Source organism: Paroedura picta, chromosome 1 (assembly GCF_049243985.1).
Source record: "Paroedura picta isolate Pp20150507F chromosome 1, Ppicta_v3.0, whole genome shotgun sequence".
Classification (NCBI taxonomy): Eukaryota; Metazoa; Chordata; class Lepidosauria; order Squamata; family Gekkonidae; genus Paroedura; species Paroedura picta.
Genome location: NC_135369.1, coordinates 120789822 through 120808750, shown reverse-complemented (window position 1 = coordinate 120808750; position 18929 = coordinate 120789822). Strand labels below are relative to the sequence as shown.

The 18929-nt window shown below is 44.2% G+C and overlaps 1 protein-coding gene across 1 annotated transcript in view; it reads right to left on the bottom strand.

Moving 5' to 3' along the window:
- Positions 1-5150: 5150 nt before the first annotated feature.
- Positions 5151-18929, bottom strand: part of HDAC2 (histone deacetylase 2) — a 37853-nt gene continuing 24074 nt past the window's right edge. The window contains exons 9-14 of the mRNA XM_077301663.1: positions 16959-17099; positions 14904-15012; positions 14432-14562; positions 9750-9905; positions 5740-5797; positions 5151-5515 (exon numbers count right to left, since the gene is read on the bottom strand). Coding sequence (XP_077157778.1) covers positions 5485-5515; positions 5740-5797; positions 9750-9905; positions 14432-14562; positions 14904-15012; positions 16959-17099 — 626 coding nt within the window. The 3' untranslated portion in view covers positions 5151-5484. The remainder of the gene's footprint in view (positions 5516-5739; positions 5798-9749; positions 9906-14431; positions 14563-14903; positions 15013-16958; positions 17100-18929) is intronic.

The window sequence follows — 18929 nt, the reverse complement described above, 5'->3', positions numbered from 1 at the left end:
TCTCAGAGCATCAACTGAAGTGATGTGGGGCAGGGGTAGAGGAAAGAGATAGAAAAGGAAGAGCAGAAAATGTGGAGGATGACAAGGAAAAAAGTAGAAATGAGGTCAGGCCGATGGTCAGCAGGGAAGAAAGTAGATACTTGCAAACACTACTGTGACCCAGAGTCCTATAATAGTTACAATGTCAAATTATGGTCCAGGAGAGCTTGATTCAAATCCACTCAACCATAAAGTTCACTAGGTCTGTCACACTATTTCAGTCCAACCATTACTCATAAGGTTGTTATGAGCATGGAAGAGGAAAGAACAATATAATAAGCACAACGCAGGATTTTTTTTAAAACAACAACAGTGTGTGTGTGTGGGGGGGTGCTACTTTTAGGGGTTATACTCTCTCTTCTAGTAGATGTGTCCTAAGGTAAAGGTAAATGTATCCCTTGTGCAAGCACCGAGTCATGTCTGACCCTTGGGGTGATTTTCATGGCAGACTCAATACGGGGTGGTTTGCCATTTCCTTCCCCAGTCATTACCGTTTACCCCCCAGCAAGCTGGGTACTCATTTTACCGACCTCGGAAGGATGGAAGGCTGAGTCAACCTTGAGCCGGCTGCTGTGATCGAAATCCCAGCCTCATGGGCAGAGGTTCAGACTGCATGTCTGCTGCCTTACCACTCTGCGCCACAAGAGGCCCTAGATGTGTCCTAGGAGCATGTTTATTGTAAAGTTTCACAGTGCAATTTTGTATACAAAAGAAGGTAGAATAACAATAATAGCATATGATCAATACACAAGAAAGGCAACCAGAAAACCATGACAAGGAATTACAACACTAGCCCATAGCTCTTTCACGTGCTTTTCCTGGCAATGCAACTTGGGGGAAAGCTGGCACTAAATTCTTAGGAAAGTCGGGAGACCACATTTTTCTTTGCCTGCCATTGGCTCTGACGTCTTGTTCTTGGCATCCTTTGAAAATACACACTCAGTGTTATTTTTAATACAACCACAACCTAGCATCTCAAGTGCTGTAGCTGAACTACTGCAGATGGTAAATGGCCAGTGCCCACGGTATATTGTCTGTGCCATCTGTGCCTGCGTATATGCCAGTGAGACTGAGCAGACCAACACAAATAGCATCCAGTAACCAGAAAATTAATTATTGCAGCAGATTAGAGGGGCACTTAACAAAGGCCTTAATTACTGCATCTACAGTGGCATCCACTGCCAAACAGCTTGTGTGAAATGGCACTATGTTACTAGTATTTTTTCAAAAAATCATGTAAAGACACTTTGCAAATGCCACTGAGCTCCAATAGAGAAGGTATTTCAGGGGTGTGCTTAAGAAGAAACATTCATGAGATGTCTAAAGCAACATTTTTGTATATGAGTATCTGTCAAGAAAGGTTATAACTACATGAATTAACCTGAGCTGCAATAGTTCCATATATAAACACAAGTCACAACCTGTTTTTTTCCCCTCCTCCATCCCTGCATCTGTGCCAAAGACCACTATAATAAAAGCAGCCCTAGGAAATGAGGTTTTTAAAATGTAAGTTATTTTAATGCTGTTTTGTTTTGAGCTGTGGTCACTTGCCAGTTTTGCATTACACTTTTATACATGCAATTATGTGCTGGTTTGTGTTCAGTACTTCTTATGCTGTTGCTGTTTTTCTGTCGCTTTTATTGTGTGTGTGTGTGTGTCCCTCCCCCACTTTTAATACTGTTTTGTACTTTACTTGGAAACTACCTCCAGCTAATCCAGTGGAAAACTGCAGTATTTATTAAAGGTAAAGGTATCCACTGTGCAAGCACCGGGTCATGTCTAACCCTTGGGGTGACGCCCTCTAGCGTTTTCATGGCAGACTCAATACGGGGTGGTTTTACCAGTGCCTTCCCCAGTCATTACCATTTACCCCCCAGCAGCAAGCTGGGTACTCATTTTACCGACCTCAGAAGGATGGAAGGCTGAGTCAACCTTGAGCCGGCTGCTGGGATTGAACTTCCACCCTCATGGGCAGAGTTTCAGACTGCATGTCTGCTGCCTTACCACTCTGCGCCACACAAAATCCAGACTCGAGAGACCTTCTGAAACTATCTACCTGACTTCCACATTGTTAATTTTTCAGCTTCAGTTTAAAACATTCCTACGTATTTGGGCTTTGGGTAGAATTTGAATAGGTGTTTCTCAGCTGCACTGCTAGTTCTGCTCACTTTGTAATCGTTTATTTTGTAGAAAACTCGGTTGTACACCTCTAAGATTGCCTTGATACAGAAGAGACACATAAGAAGACCTGGGATTCTGCTACTGTAGCCTTTTCAGTGATCCGGTGGAAAGGGCAGGTTGGCAACAAAGCCTCTGCATTGTTCCCATATAAATGGAGAAACTTTGGAGACTGAAAGTAATGGGAGCAGTGGGACGTGGGAGATCTAGGGATCTGCAGGAGCTGGGATGATCACAATTTCCATATTAATTGTTGTGCTCTTCCCTTCATTATGCAAGGGAAATTTTGTATCAATTATTCTTTTAATATCAGTCAGTAAATCAAGGTTAGATCATTTACCATACTTTATTTCTGCTTCTTCCAGGCAAAAAGTACACCCAAAGCTCTGGATTACTTGGTATCCACTTATAGAGCAGTAGCATTTAGAGGAGCAAGTAGACAGCTTTCCAGAGCTGAATTGCTTAAGGCAGAATCTGACTTTACTGTCAATTATTCTTCAATCCAGGCTCAACAGGCAGGTATCTGCTGCCTGTACAAGGCTGCACAAACAAGATGCTAAGTACCTGGCTACAGGTGAGTAAGAAACAGACTAAAAGAGATTAAGATCAGCATTGGTTAATATAGAGAGAGGCCTTAAAATTAGCATCCCTTTATTTCTCAAATCAATGGATGTGAGCAGGGGTAGTCACAAACTGTGGTCCTCCAGATGTCCATGGACTACAATTCCCATGAGCCCCTGCCAGCATTTGGGAATTGTAGTCCATGAACATCTGGAGGACTACAGGTTGACTATACCTGGAGGTGAGGAACTGATTCTCCTAGAAAATCTGTTGGAACATCTGGGTGGTGGTGGGGGATTTGGGCACCTGGGCTGCCAACCTATAGGTGAGGGCCTAGAGGTCTTCAGGAGCAACATCTGATCTCAAGGCACCAGTTCGTCTGGAGAAAACAGCTGGAAGGGAGGCAGGGAGGGCAAAAGGAAAGAAAGCAAGGACGAAAGAGGGAAGTATTTAAAAAAACTGACTTGGGCTAGGTCATAACTATAAGTGGACAATAGCTTTTCTGCAATTATTCCCATCTTGAGTGAAAATGTCTTGGGGGGTGGGTGTATGATAATGCCCAGGTATCTCCCCCTTCCTCCAACAGGACTTAGAGGCTTCAACATTGGCTGAAGTCCACTTAAGTGAACAGACAATAATGCAATGCCAAATAAGTTCTCCACTTTCTTGCCAAAGACAACTGACAGCCCACTTCTAGGCATGTTTACTCGGAAGTCAGTTCTGTGGGACTTCCTCCACTAGGTGAGCCTAATTCCTGTCATCCTTGGAAGAAGCACAATGCTTTAGCACCACTGTTGTTTAGGGGGAAGAAGAACCTACGCCCAGGAAGCTGCCCTGACTGCGATTTGGGAAACATGGAGAAAGAGAAACAAGAAGCAGGGGTGTGACCTCCATTTGTTTTCCACGGAGCAAAGTGGGCACCTAAGCAAATCTCCTCCTGTCTCACCTCCTCAAGCCAACAATTACCTGGCGCAAAGCGGATCCGCAGTTTGTTTTCCCACCCAGCTATCCCTCCTTCTGCCATTGGCTGCGCAACATTAGCCCTCTGGCAGCTCCCAGGCCATGCGCCCTCAGCAGCCACAGCTCTCAACCTGAGCTAGCTCACTGCAGCAACCCTGATGATCACTTCACCAATGTTTCTCTCAGCATACACAAATGCTGGGTTATTAAAGGCACTGCACATCAGTTGTATTGACTGGGACTTGGCCAGTAATTGCTTGGTGCTGAAGCACTCCCACACTCTTTATTGGGGGGAGGGGGCTCAGTCTCACTCTGGCTTTCTGGAGGAGGAGGTGGCTTGGAAGCCAAATCTCTGCAGAACTGCAGGCAAGCCACCTCTAGGGATCAGCCCTGGGTGGCTGATTATATGTTGATTTCTCTAGGCACTGCTAGAGCAGAAACACCCGGGTGGCATGGGATTAGCGTGCCAAAGAGGAGTGCAGTGTGACCACTCTGCTAAGGGCTGGAGAGGAAGGGGAGAACCAGCAGCAGTGCCACCTTCCTTGCCTCCCTCTCCCCCAGCTCTTATTATATGACAACACATCGAGTGAGGCAGGCAAGATCCCTGCCTTCGTTGCAGGCATGCTCTCTGGCCTGGGAAATGCTCCCCCCTACTGTACCCCAGGCTTGTTAGCCGCCAGCAGCAGCAGCAGCAGCAGCAGCAGCAGCAGCAGCAGCAGCAGCAGCAGCAGCAGCAGCAGCAGCAGCAGCAGCAGCAGCAGCAACCTCCTCCCCAGCTCCAATTAGCAGCAGCTGACACATGTGCTGGGGGGGAGGGTGGTTCCCATCTGCAGCACTGCCACTGCTTCAGCCACCGGGCTGTGCCCCACACTCCCACTGCTCTTCCTGTCAGCCCTGGCCAAGGAGGCTGGCTGGTCAGTCGCTCAGGCCTGGGCTTGCAGCTGAAACAGCTGCTCTCCAGTCCCAAGAGCAGTTGGCTGCTCCTGAAGATTGACGAAGGGGGCAGCAACTGCAGGATGGTGTTGGCTGCTCCTCTGCCACCACTGAGAAAGTACTCTCAGAGCAGTGCCCCTCGGCTCCGCCTGGTGGGTGGCACTTCCTCCGTCTTTCTCCTCCTTGCCTCTGAGGCAGGCTGGTGTCTTCGGGGTGAGCAAGTCCCTTCTACATGGCCGTCATCAGACCAAGGCCTTGCTCTACTGTTCAGGTATGGGGGTGCAAGGAGGAGGGGAGCACAATGTCATATCTGCAGACTTCTGTTGCACAATAGAGATGTTCCCACACCAATAATTCAGTACCTAAAATAGATCAGAATTCTGTTTTTCTAAATTGCTCAGAATTCTTCCATTGCACAGTTTCTCAAGCACTGTGAAATTTTTCCATGCATGCATACTAAGTAATGATGGGCAAGGCAACCAAGTACAATTTTTTTAATAAAGATATAATTACAAAAAAGAGTAAAATCAGTTCAGGAAGTTTTAATAGATCAGATTAGATGCTTAACATAATAACTCACATCCATTTTAAATACTATTACTTAAAGCCTGGTGGAAGGAACAAATTTTGCATCATAATTAGAAAACTCATGGTACAACTGCCAAAAAACCAAACACAGTTGTTTGAAAATAAATATGCTTCATGCCAAATAGTAAAAAAATGAAATCAGCAGTCTCTTCCCATATGAAAAGTTTCTTTCAGCAATTTTTCCACTTTAATATTGTGTCCTTCAACTGATGTGAGGCTTTACATTCAAGGATTGCTGAGCTGTTCTGACTTTGCTCTGTTCAAAGGGAGGAAAAAAGCCAATTAACATGTTATATTTTTATTTTATATTTTCTGATTATTACAACAATGAAGTTCGCAATGCACACATCGGAACACACTTCAGACACTACCACCACTGACTTGTCAACTGTAATAGAAAGTATGTGCATCATTACAAATGGAACATTAACAAATGTTGTGAAGCGATAACCCATTATAAAATAGTCAGAGATTACTTACCCTTTTGTGTCTGCCTTTTCACCACTGCTGTCCTTGGATTTATCTTCCTCTTTAATATCTAGAAGTAACGTACAGTAGCAGATTTACATGAAGAACATTCGTAAACTGAAGGCAGCCCACCAAGCATAGTGTTAAGACTCTCTACAATGCTGAGACACTGATTAAGATGGTCTGTTGGAGACTGATGGAACCAAACTGGCTTCCTGGCATGTCAAGATTTTCCTGCTGTTGAAGCCTTTATCAAGCTCTAGAGTGGGATGATAGAATCATTCAATATTTAAGAGTGGAACTATCTAAAACTCTGTGAGTTCCTCGGTATTCCAAGGGCGTGGACAATACAACAACGGGGATTACATCTTGACCACTGGTGAAAAATTTAACTATACATGACTTAGAGCTCATCTCAGAAAATGCTCTGTGACAGTTACAGCTGCAAAGAATGCATATTTTACCATCATCATTCTGTTTTTGCAGTGTAGTCTGGCAGAACTGTTTTCTGCTACAAGAGTTTAACTCGGTAAGATGAAGAAACCTTCAATAGATCAAATTAACTAATTTGTAAGTGCAAATAAAATGGCCCACACAAATTTCAAGCTGGACATATTAACTACATGGTCAGTTCTGAATGGGACTACTGATTCCATATATCCTATGCTGGACACATTTTGGTTTGCGCAGTCTGAATCACATGGTCAAGATATATGAAAATACAATATCCATCACTTCTAGATTCTTCACCATCGAGACCTATACTGGGACAGAGGAACTGCTTCACTGGTTACTAAATATGCTCAATGCTCCATGCTTTCTTGACAAAGATATGCTGCGATCTTGGGGGAAATACTGGTAGAAATACAGGTGAAAATGTTCTTGAAGAAACTCTAAGAGCCCTACGGGTTATTTACCTGTCTCAAATATTTCATATTGTGTACCAGAACAAATATTAACTAATCTTGAATTATTTGGATTACTTTTGTCTCATGGATTTCAACCTTGGTTTTGGAGAAACCTTATTAAATGGCTATGGCTTTTATTTCTTTATTATGCTCACAGCTATATGAGGATGGTGTTTCATCAGACTGAGGGGAGGTGAGTAGCGGGGTACCTCAGGGCTCGGTGCTCGGTCCAGTACTTTTTAACATATTTATTAATGATCTAGATGAGGGGGTGAAGGGACTACTTATCAAGTTTGCAGATGACACCAAATTGGGAGGACTGGCAAATACTCCGGAAAATAGAGACAGAGTTCAACGAGATCTGAACACAATGGAAAAATGGGCAAATGAGAACAAGATGCAATTTAATAAAGATAAGTGTAAAGTTCTGCATCTGGGTCAGAAAAATGAAAAGCATGCCTATTGGATGGGGAATACGCTTCTAGGTAACACTGTGTGTGAACAAGACCTTGGGGTACTTGTGGATTGTAAACTAAACATGATCAGGCAGTGTGATGCAGTGGTAAAAAAGGCTAATGCCATTTTGGGCTGTATCAACAAGGGCATCACATCAAAATCACAAGATGTCATAGTCCTATTGTATACGGCACTGGTCAGACCACACCTGGAGTACTGTGTGCAGTTCTGGAGGCCTCACTTCAAGAAGGACGTAGATAAAATTGAAAGGGTACAGAGGAGAGCGACGAAGATGATCTGGGGCCAAGGGACAAAGCACTAGGAAGATAGGTTGAGGGACTTGGGAATACTCAGCCTGGAGTAAAGGAGGTTGAGAGGGGACATGATAGCCCTCTTTAAGTATTTGAAAGGTTGTCACTTGGAGGAGGGCAGGATGCTGTTTCCATTGGCTGCAGAGGAAAGGACACGCAGTAATGGGTTTAAACTACAAGTACATCAATATAGGCTAGATATCAGGAAAAAGTTTTTCACTGTCAGAGTAGTTCAGCAGTGGAATAGGCTGCCTAAGGAGGTGGTGAACTCCCCCTCACTGGCAGTCTTCAAGCAAAGGTTGGATACACAGTTTTCTTGGATGCTTTGGGCTGATCCTGCGTTGAGCAGGGGGTTGGACTAGATGCCCTGTATGGCCCCTTCCAACTCTATGATTCTATGATTCTATGATCAAAATTTGAGGGTTTTTTTACTGTGAAGGTTCGTTTTAAAAAGTGGGAAACTAGGTGCTTGATTGGGGCCTGTTTTAGCAGATGCAGTTAGGTAATGAAATTAGATGGTGGGCTATATCTGGGTTACTGAGTTGTAGACTGTGCAAGTCTGTCATATGCTTAACTGTATTCATTAGTAAAAAATGTTCCATTGGTTGTAGAACTATCTTTCCAGAGCAGAAAACCATCTAGGGAGGGCTAGGCCTTTGGTTGACAAAGGAATAAAATCACTGCCTAAGGAAGATGAGGAAATGGCTGAAATTTAATTATTTGTATTGTTTTCACTGCGGAAAATGTGGAGCATAAGTTTGGCAATCATGCAATAAGAGAACTTGTTCTCCCATGGATCAAAAGCTTGTTAAATGGCAAAAAGCTGACAGGAGAAATACACCAACAGTATTCACAACAATACAAGTGAACAATGGAGTATTATAGGTGGGTAAAGTTTAAGATGATACCTATTTGAACCAACATTTGTGATTGTAAGTATAGATTCATAGGTCTAAACTGGCTAAAACTTAGAATGAAAGATCTTAGAGTTATTGTGGAAAGCTGAATATGTTGATTCCGTGAAATCAGCAAATTTCCATACTAGGAATTACTTGTAAAGAGACTGAAAATAGACCAATCACTATTGTAATTTTTAGGTAAAGGTATCCCCTGTGCAAGCACCGGGTCATGTCTGACCCTTGGGGTGACGCCCTCTAGCGTTTTCATGGCAGACTCAATACGGGGTGGTTTGCCAGTGCCTTCCCCAGTCATTACCATTTACCCCCCCCAGCAAGCTGGGTACTCATTTTACCGACCTCGGAAGGATGGAAGGTTGAGTCAACCTTGAGCCGACTGCTGGGATTGAACTCCCAGCCTCATGGGCAGACAGCTTCAGATAGCATTTCTCCTGCCTTACCACCCTGCGCCACAAGAGGCTCTTCACTATTGTAATACTCTTGTATAAAAATAGACCTCATTTGGAGTAGCGGTCCCCAACCTTCTTGTGGTCGGGGACCACCTCTGGGGGTGGGGGAGAGCCAGGGTCCGGCTGCCACAGCTGCGTGTAAACGCGCATGCGCAATTGCCACACATGCGCATTTTTGCCACCAGGTGGCACTAATGCACATGTTCAGAGTTGCCGTGCATGCACGTTTTCGCCAGCAGGGGGCGCAAACGCGCATGCGCGGCAGCTCCGCGAGTGCGCGTTTGCGTCGCTGCCGTGCCGGCTGCCGCGCCAGCCTATTTCCCCCCTCTCGCTGCAGGAGGGGAGGCAGGCGTGGCCGCTGGCGGCCCGGTACTATGGCCTTTGTGGCCCGGTACCGGGCCGCAGACCGGGGGTTGGGGACCCCTGATTTGGAGTACTGTGTGCAGTAGTGTTCACCGTATCTCCCCCCTCTCCTCAAAAAAGGACAGCTAAGATGATGAAGGCTTTAGGAACAACTTTCTTATAAGGGACTGATGGAGAATCTGAGGGTTTTCAGTCTAGAAAAATAGATCCTGGGATCATGAAAGGAATACAAAATAAGAGGTCAGCTTCTTGTAAGAACTGTTGTGAAATAGGCTCAAAACAGACAAAAGGAAATACTTCTTTACCCAACAAATAATCTAACTGTGGAATTCACTGCCAGGGGAGAAAGTGATAGTCATGAACTAGGGTGATTGAAGGGAGCCTCCATATCCAGAAGCAGCACATCTCCAATAACAGCGCTGGGAGGCATCAGCAGGGGAGGGCTGCAGTCTCTGCCATTTGCCCTTCAGGACAAACAAATGGTCATTGTTTGAAACAGAGTGCTTGACTATACAGACACTGACCTGAGCCACCACGCTCTGACGTTCTTATGCACGCTTAGGGTTGTAAATTAAAAAGACCAGACTTTATAGCTCTATATCAAAATTCACCATTTACCTGCTTTTTTGTCATCTGTCTCTTTTTTATCTTCTTCTAATCGGGCTTTCTTTGCTCCTTTTTTATGATCAGCAACATTTCTTCGCCCTCCTTCCCCTTCATCTTCAGAGTCAGAAAATTCTTCATCACAGGCTATCCGTTTATCAGATGCTCGAACTACAATAAAAAAGTAAGATGATCAGATACTTTTACACTTGCCTTTTTCTTCATTACATTGTGACTAGATTTTCTTGTAATAGTGAAGTTCACGTCTTAGAACATCCTCTTCCCCTATACCTTCCAAGACATTAAACTCAAGCAGCCAAAAACTCCTTACGGTCCTCAGCCCCAGAGAAATAAAACTGGCGTTGACCAGGGTCTTTTTGGCTCTGGCCTCAGCCTGGTGAGATCAGGGCCATCCAGGAGCTTAAACTGGAGAGCCTGCAAAACAAAGCTGTTCTGTCAGGCCTATGGTTGAGGCCAGGAAATAACATCTTGGACTCCTGGCCAGAAAACCCCTCCGGCTGTCCGAGTTGGAATACGGCCAATCAGGGTGCAGCCAGCGTTGGCCCTGCCCCTAAAGCTCCCGCCCTCCTTCCCTGGATGCTAGCCACGCTCCCCTCAGACACGCCAGAGACAGAGACACACAGAGCCCTACCAGACCAAACACAGGGCCTCATTCCCTCCTATCGCTCCTGCTGTGAGACAGGCAGAGAAAGACACAGAGAGAGCTGCCCCAAGCTGCTGACAGAGACACAGAGAGAGCCGCCCCAGCTGTGGCGGAGGGAGAGAAAAACAGAGAGAGCTGCCCCAAATTGCACACCAGCCCTCCTTCCCTTCTATAAACCAGCCCTCATTACCTGCTATGCCTCCTCTGCGAGGCACTTGGAGACACACAGCGGGAGGGAGGGAGAGACACACACACAGAGTGATCTGCAACTCCCGATGTCTCCTGGTTCCTAACGCCCATTGCATTCCTGCTTGCAATGGGCTTTCTTGCTAGTGTAATTATATTTTAATTTCTAGCAATAGTCTTGGGGAGGTTAACAACAGTCTATCATACAAAGGATAAAGACACATACATTTAAAACCATTAGTTAAAAAAAACAATAGAAAAACATGTTTGATCACTAAAAACCTGTGGACAGGTGGATCAGAATTTCAACCTAGGCCTAGATGGAGAAGGAAGACAGCAGGGGGGCTCATTTAAATGTCCCTGCTAGTCTTGGCCTCAACTATATGCCTGGTGGAACAGTGTTATTTTACAGGCCCTTTGCAATTCTGATGGTTCTGAAAGGGCCCAAGTTTCGGCTGGCAACTCATTCCACCAGGCTAGAGACAGGGCCGAAAAGTCCAGGCACACTTCTCTGAGCCTGGGAATCACCAACAAGATGGTGCTAGCAAAACAGAGCAATCTTTGGAGGATATACTCAGAGAGGCGGCCCCTAAGATATGCTGGTCCCAGACCATGTATGAACTTATAGGTTAAAGCCAACACCTCAAACCTGATTTGGAACTCCCATGAGCAGCCAGTGCAGCTGCTGCAGAACAGGTCAAACATGGGCTCTCCATGTGGTAGGGACCCTGGCAGCCACTCAATTTCCGAGTCAGAGATAAGGGTAGGCAAGTGTAAAATGAATTACAGCAATCTAGCCTGGAAGTGACCATTGCAAGGATCACTGTGGCAAGGTGTTTTGATTCTAGGTTGGGTGCTAATAGTTTCTCCTGGTGAAAGTGGAAAAACACCTGCCAAGCTACTTATGTGGAAGACAAAAGTCTCAAGTTAGCGATGGCAAATGATTTATTCCAATTTTCAAAACAATTGCAAAATGGATTCCTGTGTATAGTCCGTTTTCGATATCTTCATCAGTGACGGGTGAAGAAATTATAGAAAATAACTTAATCTCTCATAATGCCTTAGTTTCTGTAGTTCAATCCCAAAATGGTCACATAAAATCCAAATATGTACGGGTCTACTAATATTAACATCTCAATGTATAATTACTCTACCCATAAGAATGCAATTAGAGACGATTGAGTTATTAATAGAATTGAGAATATCACTGATGAAGATATCAAAAATGGACTATACCTGGGAATCTGTTTTGAAATTGTTTTGAATATTGGAATAAATCATTTGCTGTTGCCAGCTTGAGACTTTTTTCTTTTGCTTAATTACGATTGACTGGTCTTCACCTGTTGAAGCTGACAGTATGTGACCTGACAGTAACAATCTGCTTTGTAAGAAATTGTGTTAAAGATACTCTGTGTAAACTTGCTGTAGGTATACCGTATTTGCCAGCGTATAAGACGACTGGGCGTATAAGACGACCCCCCAACATTTCCACTCAAAATATAGTGTTTATTACATTACATTACAGTACTATGGGCCACTATGTCTATCCCAACTGAAGTGCACCCGGCGTATAGGACGACCCTCCCACTTGGAGGCATGTTTTTCAGGGGGAAAAAGTAGTCTTATACACCAGCAAATACTGTAATTTACCATTGCAACATGCCAACAATAAACTCACTTTGGTTCTCAAACATACTTCAGTATATAGGAAAGAATCTCTCTCCTAGAACTAAAAGCACACAACTAAAATAGCAAGCATTTCCAAAAGCTCCATGCCAGAGCTTGATCAGGACATCTGACATGGAAGAAGCACTCTGACAATGATTGATTTGTGCTCAATGTATTGGCCTCAATAGCCAAGTCACAGCCAACCGGGAGACTAAACAGTTCTGACTGTTTCTGCAAAGCAATACCTGTAATAAGTACCTGGACAAATTAATCCCCTTCCTAGAAGCAAAACAAAGGTTAGATTCTAATCATTCACATGAGAACAATTCTATAATACCACCAATTTGCTGTGATATATTACCTTACTTCCAGGAATATATTGGTCAGCTGATAAATAGCCACAAAAACGTGGGATAGAAGTTTCTTAATCAGAATCAGAATCAATCTGAAACATTATGTAATGTTCCTTAAGTACTTAGCTACTTAAGATATGGATTAAAAACACTGCAGCAATTACATTACATATCTGTAAAAGCTTGGGCTGTTATAATTGAGCAAGGGGTAGGTGGGCAGAGACTGGGCGGGACCCTTCCAGACTTTGGCCCCACCCCCCACAACCTGGCCAGGGGCAATCTGACGAGATCACAGCCATTTTGCCCCTGGCCGCTGATGGGGAAGGATGTGAGTGGGGCTCCTGGGGAAGGGAGGGCCCAGGGGGAAGGGAGAGGAAGGGGTGGGACGTGACTGTCTAGCGCAGCCTCCCCAACCCGTGGGCCGCGCAAGCGGCCCCTGAGGGTTTGGTGGGCCGCCACAGGCCTTTGACGGACAGGGGTTGGCATGAGGGGACTACCAGCTATGGCCTGCTGAAGCCTTGGAAGTGTAGGGGGGGAGTAGGAAAGTCCCCACTGCAATGGAGTTTGGGAAGAAGCCCCTGCTGCCACTCAGTCCAGGCCTGGCAGGGCCTGGTGGAGTGGCAGTGGGACAGCTGCCAAGGGAGGAAGAAGTCCCTGCCGCCCTGCCAAGGCTTGGAAGAACGGTGCTAGGGCTATGTGTAGCTGGATGGACCAGTGGTGGGACGGCTGCCGGGGCTTAGGAAGAAGTTCCCGCTGCCACTCCGCCCAGACCCGCAAAGCCCTGGTAAGACTTCAGAAGAGCCGCACTGGCCCTTTGCGAGGCTGCAGGGTGTGTGTGGCGGGATGGCTGGGGGGGGGGGGGGAGAAGTCCCTGCCAACAGTCTGCCAATCCACCCAGTAGGCCTATCTGCCGCCACCTCTCCCAGCCTCACCGGGACTGAAATGCCACAGCCAGCTTTGGAGATGCAGCACCAACCCTTCCCCACTTCCTCTCTCTCTCCTCTCTCTCTCTTTCCTTTCTACCTCTTCCTACATCTCTCCTCCTATATCTCTGGCTTTCTGTCTCTTTCTTCCTTCCTCTCATTCTATCCCTCTCTCACCCTTTCTCTCTTTTACTTTTTCTGTGTATCTCGCTCTGTATTTTTCTCCCTCTTCCTTCCCCTCTCTTCATTTACTTCTCTCCCTTTCTTTTCTCTTTCTCTCTATTTCTGTCGTCTTCTCCCTCTCTTTCTCTCTATATTTCTCTCTGTCCTGTCTCTCTCTCTCTCTTTTTCTTTCCTTCTATCGATATTTCTGGCTAACCCTCTTTTTTCTTTTCTCTTTCCTTCCTTCTTTTTTCTGTCCTCTTTCTCTCTTAATCCCTGTCTTCCTTTCTACCTCCCACTCTCTTTGCTATTTACTCCCCTGCCCCCATGCTAGTGTCTGTTGTATCAGCTACAATGCGCTTTAATTCTAGTGAGAAGGATGGAGTGAATCAAAGATAGGTAGCGGGGAATAACAGCAAGTAGTGGGTGATTCTGACTGGGGAAACATGGAGCTTACCCATCCTCTTGGTTCAGCAACAAGTAGCATAGCCATCACCAGATATAGATAAGTCCTTTTGAGTAAGGAGCGGGGGACACACAAGGCCCACTGGGAAAGTGTGATGTCTACTTTCCTTGAGTATCAGAACAAGTATCAGCAAGGGCCTGGCTGCCTTAGAACAATGTGGTGAATTAAAGCATAATGAAGGAAATCCTATACATGTATACAAGGGCCTGCAACATCTGACCTCCCCCACTGCTTAGATTTTACAATTAATTGTCTATTGATACACTTCTCCTTACTAGAAATACGTTTATCTGGATCTTCACCATCTTCATCACCACTGTCTTCATGAACAGCATCTTCAGGAATAGCTTGCATCTGTACACCAGGAGCATGGGGCAACATGCGCAAGTTCTCAAATAAACGCTGCCTGCAAAGAAAAGTTGCTACTTTATGATAGAATTGATCATCATCATCATCTATGATAAATCAAAAATTCTTTCTAGTGCTAAACCACAATAGCAATCCACACACATCGGATCAGTTATCAAATTTGCCTTATAAAGTTTCCCTGCCTCCTTTCTATACAGCAGTTTTTCTTTCTCACCTAGTAGTCCAGGTTCTTATTAAGCCCCTGCCTTTTTTGATCTCTATAGAGCTAAGAATGGGGGGGGGGGGGGGGAGAGATAATTATCCAAGACTTTCTAGAATAGTTGCCATTATTCAACACTTCACAGTAACCCATATTCACACTAGGATAGTAATACTTACTTAATCTTTTCCATATATTCTGGAGTGTTCTGGTTTGTCATATTTGATGGACTTATATGCAGCTTGAAATCTGGTCCAAAATACTCAAAGTAATCATTGTATGGCAATTCTATTTATTAAAAAAACAAAGACACAGGAATTGCAACAGCTTCTTAGAACCCAATATTAAAACCATACATTGCTGTTCTTTAAATTAAGCACAGTATTTGATAGATTACAGAAAACATTGTTTACCATTTTCCATCAGGTTTCTTGATGTAGATAATTAAGAAGTTCATTTTTGTTTTGAATGCAATACAGTTGGCATTAATATTGAAATACTGATAGTTAATCATTTTGTACATAAAATGTTATAGGTATTGCTAAAGAATTGAGCTTAGAACTATATTCTTTAAGATTCAACATGCTGCAGAAATTATTTACAAAACAAACTGATGATCTCTGTCACTGTGTCAAAGTAAGATTTCCTTGAGTTGTTTATTTATTGTGAATTCACACACATAGTTCATGCTTTGTTATAAATAATATTTAGGTAGCTTCAGGAGTAACTATGCCAATCATTTGCTTATCTTCTCCTTGTACCCTCGCTTCCTCTTTTTCAGTTACCATAGGTTGCAGTTTTAATAATCCATTCCTACCTGCTTCTTTGTTATCTTTGCCGGGATGTGGAGGGGAAATAGTGCAGGATGTATGAGAGAAGGTTTCGACTTGCCCCACTTACCCCCCTTCTCCTTCCTATACAGGGTGGAATGCCACCATCAAGCTGTGCTCTTCGTCTTTCTACTTGGAACTTGAGTAACAGATAGAGGCTGTGTGTGTGATTCACGACCTCCCCCAGCCAGCTAACTTGACTGCAGCCCAGTCAGGAGTCTATGGACTGAGTATTCAGGTACCATGGCTGAGAGATTTGATCACAGTTTGAGTTCTTTAAAAAGAAAGATTTACTAAAATGTAGCCACTATTTTCAAGAATACAAGAACCCACAAAACATGCATCAAACCGGACTGAAAAAAAGAGAACATAAAAACATGAGACTAAATTGTACAGTCTCTTGTGTAACCTTGGCATTCACATCTTTGGAATGGGCACCAGCCTACTCAAACAATGTAAATAGATACTGGTCAAGAGACTTCACTGTATCTCCCTTTGTTCCCCAGAACTTAGTTTGCACAATTCTGAAAGGTTGTCTAACTCTTATAACCTTTCCTGTCTGAACTGGGAGCATCTTATATTAACATCTCATGACAATGGGAGTGAATCCCTACACGTACTCTTTCACCAGTCAAACTAATGCACACATACAAATCTCAAAAACATTCATGGTCCAACTCAAGCAATTCAAAGAGCCACCTATCTTGCCCCCTGCTGGCAGGTGGACAACTGGCCACATCCATTCTGCCTAACTGTCTGCATAAAGGAAATTTCTCTCAGCTGTTTTATGGCTTCATCCCAAAGAAAAAATGTTTTATCTAAGACAAGGGCCTCTGATAGCAATAATCAAAAATATTCTGTGTACCTCTATCCAAATACGTAGCATTATTAACAAGCAAGAAAGAGTCACACAACCTTCAGTTGCTCCACAAAGCAGAATGTGATTTGGATGCAATGGAAAACTATGGTTCACCAAGAAATAGGAAGCAAGGAAAAGAATCCAAGAGCATAGAAGAGGGTTAATCTTTTCAATAACAACAATTTGCTTCATAATCCTTACTTGCATTTCTATAATGCATGACTACCTTCTTCTCTACTAAGCACATATTTTGATTTACTGTATAAGTACATAAAGTTGTGCACTTCAAAGGGACAAGCAGTGTTTATTAGTTTTTTCACTAGTTACTTGCCCAAAACGGGACCTGGGTACCACTTGGGAATTCCAGAAGAAAGATGAATGATCTGTATACTTAATGAACATTAACACAATGCAAGATTATTTGGGGCTGCTAGAATCAGGGATGATTATTAAAGCTCCCTCAAAACGGTGTATTCACTTATGCTTTCCCTAAAGGCAGTGAGAAAAGGCCCTTTGAGTCAGCTATATTTCCTCCCAAAACTTACCATTAGGAATTTCACAATCTAAGGCAACAGCAGTCTCATAAGTCCAACAGCGAGCAACATTACGGATGGTATATCCGCCTCCTCCAAGCATCAGCAGAGGCAAGTTGAATGTCTTCACAACTTCCACACATTTAGCGTGGCCTGCCACAATCAGGAAAAGTGTTAAGAACTACAGAGTGAGACTAGGACAGGTGCAACATTTCAGTTTTTTGAATCTGCTATTCTGTTTTGGGTTTATGACAGCAATTTATAAATAGATTTCCTTGTAGCTCTCATAAAAGCAGGCAGATATACACACAGCTTAACCATATTTAACTTAATTATTCTGTAATTTATTCATAAAAGGACTGCAGTGTGCATCAGTTAACAGCAAAATTCTGTCAATACAGATTTTATGTATTATGCCTTGTTTTAAGGCTGGTTTTCCAAGTAGTATGAGATTCAACTCCTCCAAGATGGAGATCCTGTGGCTGGGCAGACTGGCGACAGATTGGAAAGCATGCCTCCCCACCTTCGCTGGAGTCTAAGTTAATATCTCTAGCTCTGCCAGGGACTTAGGGGTGACTCTGGATTTTCCCTCTCAATGGAGGACCAGGTCAGGGGAGTAGATTGATCGGCATTTTTCCATCTGCACAAGGCAAGGTTACAAGCCTATCTGTCTACAGACTGCTTGGCTACAGTGATTCATGCAACCATCACCTCCAGATTAGATTTCTGTAACATGCTCTAAGCAGGCCTGCCCTTGTCCCTGACCTGGAAATCGAGCTGGTGCAGAATGCAACTGCAAGGGTCCTCTCTGGTACACCTTGGAGGGCCCATATCAAGCCTGTGTTGAGGCAGCTGCATTGGTTACCGGTTGAGGCCCAGATTATGTTCATGGTTTTGGTATTAACCTTCAAGGCCATTTGCAGCTTGGGTCCCACTTATCTGAAGGACCACTTGTGTCTCTATGCCCCACAGAGCACTTTGCTCTGTGGGAGCTAATCTACTGGTGATACCCAGCCTGAGAGAAATTCACCTGGACTCGAACTACGCCAGGGACTTCTTGGTCCTGGCCCTGACCTGGTGGAATGAGCTCCCGGGAGAGCTGAGGGCCCTGACGGAGCTATCACAGTTCCACAGGGCCTGCAAGACGGAGCTCTTCTGCCAGTTCTTTGGTTGAGGCCAGGGCAGTAATATCGGAGGCCCCTCCTGAGGTGATGCTAGACCACTGGGTGACCTCCCACCTCCACGATGGTTGCTGTCTGGTTGGAATGGGTGGGGGAGGATTAACACTTGCTGCTGGTTATTTTTGTATTAGATGCTGGTTTTATTGGGGATTTTTAATTAATTGTTGTAACCCACCACTAACCCTTCTGGGAGTAGCAGGCTATAAATCTAATCAATCAATCATGTGAATCACTTGAATGCCTACAATTGAAATCTAAAGTATCGCAAAATTGGGCAATCATATGTACATAACTTTATGTGGACCATATGTATCACATATATGAACCATATGCTTCTCACATATAGAATGGTGTGCAGTCACTCCTCAACCATCACTGTTCAGGTAAATATCAGTGTAAACCACAATCATTGTGAACTATTTGTGGTGTGAATATCTGTGAGAGCCCATTTCTGCATGCAAGTTATCACCTGATTGAAATAGCTATATAGTGACCAAACTGAACATATGACCTTTGGAATTCAACTGAAAGGAAAAATATCAGAGGGAATTAAGGAGAGGGAAAACAGATACATGATTATGAACAAAATGAAATATGGTAAAGATTAATGATTATAATTATTTGTAGCTAAAACACCAGCTAAAGCAAAGCACATGGTTATCAGGAAATATAGAAGAGTTGGTTCCCATATGCCGCTTTTCTCTACCCAAAGGTGTCTCAAAGCGGCTTACAGATCCCTGATATTATTGCTTGGTTGGAACAGCTTTGTCAGTGCTGTGGCGAGCCCAAGGACACCCAGCTG